The sequence below is a fragment of the Pelodiscus sinensis genome, chromosome 18 (assembly GCF_049634645.1).
Source record: "Pelodiscus sinensis isolate JC-2024 chromosome 18, ASM4963464v1, whole genome shotgun sequence".
In the NCBI taxonomy this organism is placed as follows: Eukaryota; Metazoa; Chordata; order Testudines; family Trionychidae; genus Pelodiscus; species Pelodiscus sinensis.
The window spans coordinates 1,611,773-1,617,775 of record NC_134728.1 but is presented as its reverse complement, the minus strand read 5'-3'; the positions used below and the strand labels follow the sequence as shown (position 1 = coordinate 1,617,775).

The window sequence follows — 6,003 nt, the reverse complement described above, 5'->3', positions numbered from 1 at the left end:
TCCTTTTACAGGACTGTATCCACTGTGCCTTTAAGAATTTAAGCTCTTTGGGTAGGAACAGGGATAGTGTTCACAATCTATCTACTATAAAGTTTCATGCCCACTGAATGCTGCACAAATTACCTGCCAGCAGGCCCCAGACAAAGATGGAATGGTGTAAAAGAATTGAGTATGCATTTGCAAATAGGCTGCGAGAAGATTCCCTTTAAGTCCTTTTAGTAAAGAAATGTTTTCTCTCTCTAGCACCCAACAGTTGTGGATTTCAAAGCACTCCATTATATCACTGTGCTGCAGGGAAGGCACATTATCTACATTTTTAAGGTGGGGAAAACTGAAGCAGAAAGAGAAATTAACTTGATAAAGGTCTGAAAATCCATTGCAGAACCCAAATCCTGCAGTTCTTTCTCAGGCAAGGCACCCAATGAAGTCAACCAGGATTTTTCTTGAAGAAATGGCAGCTAGTGCCACCCCCCCTCCCCCCGCGATTGTCGTGATCTTGCTTAGACCATTAGGCAATACTCTTTCCAGTATTAGCCAGGAGCCTCACTCACTTATTGCCTCACCAGTGACTAATGTTCCCCCTGAGAAAGGACACAGTGTATCCTTGCTCCTAGCTTCAGCAGCCAGCTCTCTCCTATAGAGCTTGAGTGCTGCTTGTGATTTCCCCAGCACCCTTCACTCTGGGAAGAGGAGGCGTGTGTCATACCCAATGCCTGGCAAGTCAGACACTGAAGTTTCTGAAGCTTCAGGGGGTAGCCGAGTTAGTCTGTTACAGAAAAAAACAACCAATGGTCTGGTGGCTCTTTATAGACTAACAAAACATGCAGATGGGATGGTGAGCTTTCGTGGGCACAGCTCACTTCTTCAGATGACCAGAGTTATGAGTTTAGGAAGTGCAGACCCAAAATAAATAGGAGGGGGAAGGGGAAAAAAGGGAAAGGGGGTGGGAGACAGGGAGCTAGAGGGAATCAGGACAGTACATATCTAAAGATTGGGTAGTTAAAATGAAGCAGATAAGAATCAATGTCAATTGATAGGATCCTTCCTGACTTAGGAGTCTACACAAAGAGCTGTTTGGACCTTCAACAGCTATTAAGGTGGTAGTGCCCCAACTTCAGATACTTACTGATTCCCTCTAGCTCCTCTCTCTCCTATTTATTTTGGGTCTGCACACCCTAAACTCATAACTCCAGTTGTCTGAAGAAGTGGGCTGTGCCCACGAAAGCTCATGATACCGTCTACATGTTTTGTTAGTTTATAAAGTGCTACCCGACCATTTGCTGTTGTTTTTACTGAAGTTTCTGGCAGATATCACTGACCAGTCTCTTTCCTACACAAATCCTTAGTTTGGTGCCAGGGATGCCTTTGGTTTGATAATCAAAAACATTATATACTCCCTTTGCTTCAAAAGGATTCAGGGTGGTTCTTTACTTGTGTAGGTCTCTGCCCCGTCACAGCTGTAAGCATCTGGATTGAGAACCGTGTTCACTGCAACAGAAAGGCAGCTCAATCATCACTCAATCACGGGTTTCAGTGAGGCCAGCGTGGAACCCAGAAAATGTTTCCTTGAATCCCTGGGATGCTTTACTAGTCTATGGATTGCCAAGGATGTTACAACAAAGCTGGGCCCAAGAGGCTGTTGCCCAGCCAGGCCTTCTGGAATCAGCCTTGTCCTTCCAGTGAAAAGTGGATGGGGGGTGTGTGTGTGGGGAGGGGGGTGCATTCACAGAGCAGTCCAGCTGCAGCTCCCAGAAGGGGCTCAGAGCAGGCTGGCTGCTGGATCCAGTTCTACCTACCACCAATGTTCTCTCTAGTCTTTTCTATACATGTGCAGAATAATTTGTGATGTGCACCACCAAGAAAAACACAAAACCTAGTTCTGAGTGCTCTGCTAATCAGCAGAGAGGCACTGGAACCTCTCCCGAGCAACTGCACAAGCACCCAGCTTGCAGGAAACACTGCCCCCCATGCAAGTCTGGCCAAGAGTCCAGCTGGAGGCCTTGAGGCTGGCAAGCAAAGGTGCATGGAGCAGACAGGAGCAAAGGCAGGGAGCCTGGGGGACAGGACCCAATGTGTGCGTGTGGCGGGGGAAGGAATGAGGAGATGGGCTGGGAGGGGGAGCAGGAAGGGAGATAAGATGGGGGAAGGGAGATGGGGGAACGTGGGGCAGAGGACAGTCTAGTGGGGGCTGGGGGAAGAAGGGAGGAGAGGTGCAGGGCAGGAAGGCAGAGTACAAACTAGTGAGGGCTGGGGGAAGAAGTGGGAGCAAGAAGGCAGAGGGGGTAGAGGACAGGGTGGGAGGACAGGCTAGTGGGGGCTGGGGGAAGAGGTGGGGGCAGGAAGGCAGAGTGGGGGGCAGAGGACAGGCTAGTGGGGGCTGAGGGAAGAGGTGGGGGCAGGCTAGTGGGGGCTGGGGGAAGAGGTGGGGGGCAGGAAGGCAGAGTGGGGGTAGAGGACAGGCTAGTGGGGGCTGGGGGAAGAGGTGGGGGCAGGCTAGTGGGGGCTGGGGGAAGAGGTGGGGGGCAGGAAGGCAGAGTGGGGGGTAGAGGACAGGCTAGTGGGGGCTGGGGGAAGAGGTGGGGGCAGGCTAGTGGGGGCTGGGGGAAGAGGGGGGCAGGAAGGCAGAGTGGGGGGTAGAGGACAGGCTAGTGGGGGCTGGGGGAAGAGGTGGGGGCAGGCTAGTGGGGGCTGGGGGAAGAGGGGGGCAGGAAGGCGGGGGGGGGACAGAGGACAGGCTAGTGGGGGCTGGGGGAAGAGGGGGGCAGGAAGGGGGGCAGGGTGGGGGGGGCTCTCGCCTCAGGACGCCCCGCCCCCCGCGCGGTGTCTGTGCGTGGGGGGGAGGGTTGGTTGGTTGGTTGCTATGGGGACGGGACGCGCAAGATGGCGGCGGCGCTGGCGTGAGCGGCGGTGCCATGGCGAAGAATAAGGTGGGGGGGGGGCCGGTCGCGGGCGCCGCGCACCTGGGGGGGGGGCGGCGCAGCGGGGCGGTTGCGCAGGGCCACGTGCCCCCCCGTCCCCCCCGTTTACCGGTGTGTCTCCGCTTGCAGGGCGCGGCCCACAGGGGGCCCTACGGCGGCGCGCGGCTGAAGGAGCGGTGAGTGGCGCCCTGCGGCGGGCCCTGGTCGGCGCCTCCGCCCGCTGGAGCCCGGGCCTGCTGGGTGCCCCCCCCTGCACGTGGAGCCCCCCCCCCCCCACAAGGAGCCCCCCCCCCCCGCGGACTCTTTGCTGATCCCGGCTCCCGGTGGCGCTGCCGCTGTGAAGCGCCCAGGATGGCCCCGCTCGGCGCTTCTAAGCGGCAGGTGCCTGGAGCCGCACAGCGCTGCCGCTTTCAGGTACCTGCCTCTTCCCCGCCCCTGCTGCCTCTCTCCATAGGGACAGCAAGGGTGGGGAGGGCTAGTCCCGCACATCCCTACTGCACCTGACTCCACCTTTGTTTCTCATCACACAAGTGCTCAGGTTTGGGCTGCCTTGGATGGTGGTGATGGGTTTCAAACAGACCTTGGTATTGTCGCTTCAGCCGCAGCGCCTCAGGCTTGCAGAGTCCTTGGGCTTTTGTGAAAATGAGAACAGTGGTTTGGGAAAGTTCTGACTCGACATTTTTGGTTGGAATGGAAGGCTACGTCTAGACTGTAAGCCTCTGTCGGAAAAGAACGTCTACACTACAACCAGTACTTTTGAAAAAGCAAGCCACTTTTTTTGAAAGGGAGCACCCAGGCAGGCTGGATGCTCTCTTTCAAAAAAAAAAAGCACAGTTTGCATTACATAGCGCCTTTTTTTTCGAAAGATCACTTTCGAAAAAAGACATTCTTCCGCGTAAAATGAGGTTTTCTGCGGTCAGAAGAAACTGCTGCATTCTTTTGATTTACTTTGGCAGCAGTCTAGACGTAGGGGAAGTTTTTTCGGGAAAAGGCCATTTTTTTTTTCGAAAAAACTCTGTAGTCTAGACACACCCTAAGGCTACGTCTACATTGGCACCCCTTTCCGGAAAAGGGATGCTAATGAGACGAGTCAGAATTGCAATCTGCGGGGGATTTAAATATCCCCCGCAGCATTTGCATTTACATGGCTGCCGCTTTTTTCCGGCTTCAGATAAGCCGGAGAAAAGCGCCAGTCTAGACGTGATTCTCCAGAAAATAAGCCGTTTTCCGGAGGATTTCTTATTTCTTTCAAGTAGGAATAAGAAATCCTCCAGAAAAGGGCTTATTTTCCGGAGAATTGCGTCTAGACTGGCGCTTTTCTCTGGCTTATCCCAAGCCGGAAAAAAGCGGCAGCCATGTAAATGCAAATGCTGCGGGGGATATTTAAATCCCCCGCGGATTTGCAATTCCGACTCGTCTCATTAGCATCCCTTTTCCGGAAAGGGGTGCCAATGTAAACGTAGCCTAAGTGTTTTGTGAAGTCAGTGTGATTTTTTTTTTTTTATAAAGTTTCTCCAGCAACTAGGCAAGTCCCAAAATGTTTCCTGGTTTCTTGCCAGCTTGCCTGCCCACCCCTTTGGCAGGCTGCGAGGGAGGATGGTTTCCAGAGTTCATAACTCTGGGGTAGCTGTCTAGGAGGATTACCTCTGAGTCTGGGACTTCAGGGCTCTAGGGTTCTGCAAGTTCCAAGCAGACTGACCCAGAGCCAGGGATCCAGAATTTCAAAAATTGGGGCTTTTGTTCCAAATTGGAATGAAACTAAATTTCAAAATTCCCCATGAAATGAAATATGTTTCTCCGCCCAGCAACAGTCATATCTTGCCAACTATATACTGTTTTTTCATCCCAGCAAATCTCAAATGTAATACACTGATGGGAATCATTTCATGCACCACAAAAATGCAGCCACATATGGGGTGAAGTGCAGCAAATAGTTAGCAGTGCTTAGTAACAGCGCATACTGTTTTGCTTATGCTAAATTATTATCAGTTGAATCAGCAGGTAGGTAAAATAATTACTTGAGATGGAACTTGACCATGGCACTGAAATTAGCCCCCCTGAGTTTCATGGTGTTTTTAATGACCACACGTGGTCAGTACCAGATTTTATATCTGATCTGAAAAATAGTATCTCCAGCACCATAGCACTTCATTACACAATTCAGGGCATTTATTATTTACAGACGTAAAGGAAAGAGTTAGAACCATTGTTTGCAGCACCGCCGTGTTCCTTGGAAACTCACATCCAGTATTTCATGCACTGACCAACCTTTTATTTAATCTGTAGGGTTGGATAGGATCATAATACAAGGTAGTATGACTGAAATGTAATTTAACCAGGGGTCTGCAAGTCATTTCAGGGGACCACAAGCCCCAGTGCCCTTCAAGGCAGGAAACCCTGCAGGGCAGAAACCGTGAGCCCCAGCATTTCATGGGGCTAAAGCCAGGGAGCCCAGAGCCACAAACCTTGGGAGTCCTGCAGGGCAGAAGCCCAGGAGCCCTATGAGGCTAAAGCTAGGAGCCCCTAGTCCTGGCCCTCTATGGGGCTAAAGCATCAAGACCCCCTCTTCCCATCCTGCAGGGCAGGGCTAGGGCCAGGAGCCCCTCAGGACAATAGCTCTCAGCCCCCAAACTATGTAGGACTAAAGTCCAGCATCTCATGGGGCAGAAGCCCAAGCCTCCTGCCTCAGCCTGGCAACTCCCCACTCCCCCCAGCAGGTGAAGCTCGGAACCCCAAGCCTATCTGGAGTCCACTAAACCCTAGAATTTTGATCACATGTTGGGGGGCTTCAGAAGGAAAAGGATTGAGAACCCCTAGATTAGAGGGTAACTTGACAGTCCGAATTACTGAAGTATAAAGGGGAGTGAGATGTTCTGCACTTCAGGACTTCATGCTGGTAAAGGCGTACATGAAAATGATTTGGGTTGTCTCAGCATAGTTAATTTTAAAATTAGGGCTGTCAATTGACCTGCATTAAAGCCTGTGATTAACGCAGGGCAGGATTAATGCGTTAATTGTTTTAATGTGTTAATCGCAGGTATGAATGCTGTACTGCCCCTTTGAGGTGCCGCTCTGGCACTTCAAA

At 52.0% G+C, this 6,003-nt stretch overlaps 1 protein-coding gene across 4 annotated transcripts in view; it reads left to right on the top strand.

Moving 5' to 3' along the window:
* Positions 1 to 2,817: 2,817 nt before the first annotated feature.
* TTLL9 (tubulin tyrosine ligase like 9) overlaps positions 2,818 to 6,003 on the top strand; it is a 28,100-nt gene continuing 24,914 nt past the window's right edge. For 2 of the 4 annotated variants that reach the window (XM_075900851.1, XM_075900850.1), the window contains exons 1-2: positions 2,818 to 2,927; positions 3,048 to 3,094. In XM_075900851.1, the coding sequence (XP_075756966.1) occupies positions 2,913 to 2,927; positions 3,048 to 3,094 (62 nt within the window). In that variant the 5' untranslated portion in view covers positions 2,818 to 2,912. The remainder of the gene's footprint in view (positions 2,928 to 3,047; positions 3,095 to 6,003) is intronic. The other 2 variants (XM_075900852.1, XM_075900853.1) reach the window with 2 other exon arrangements.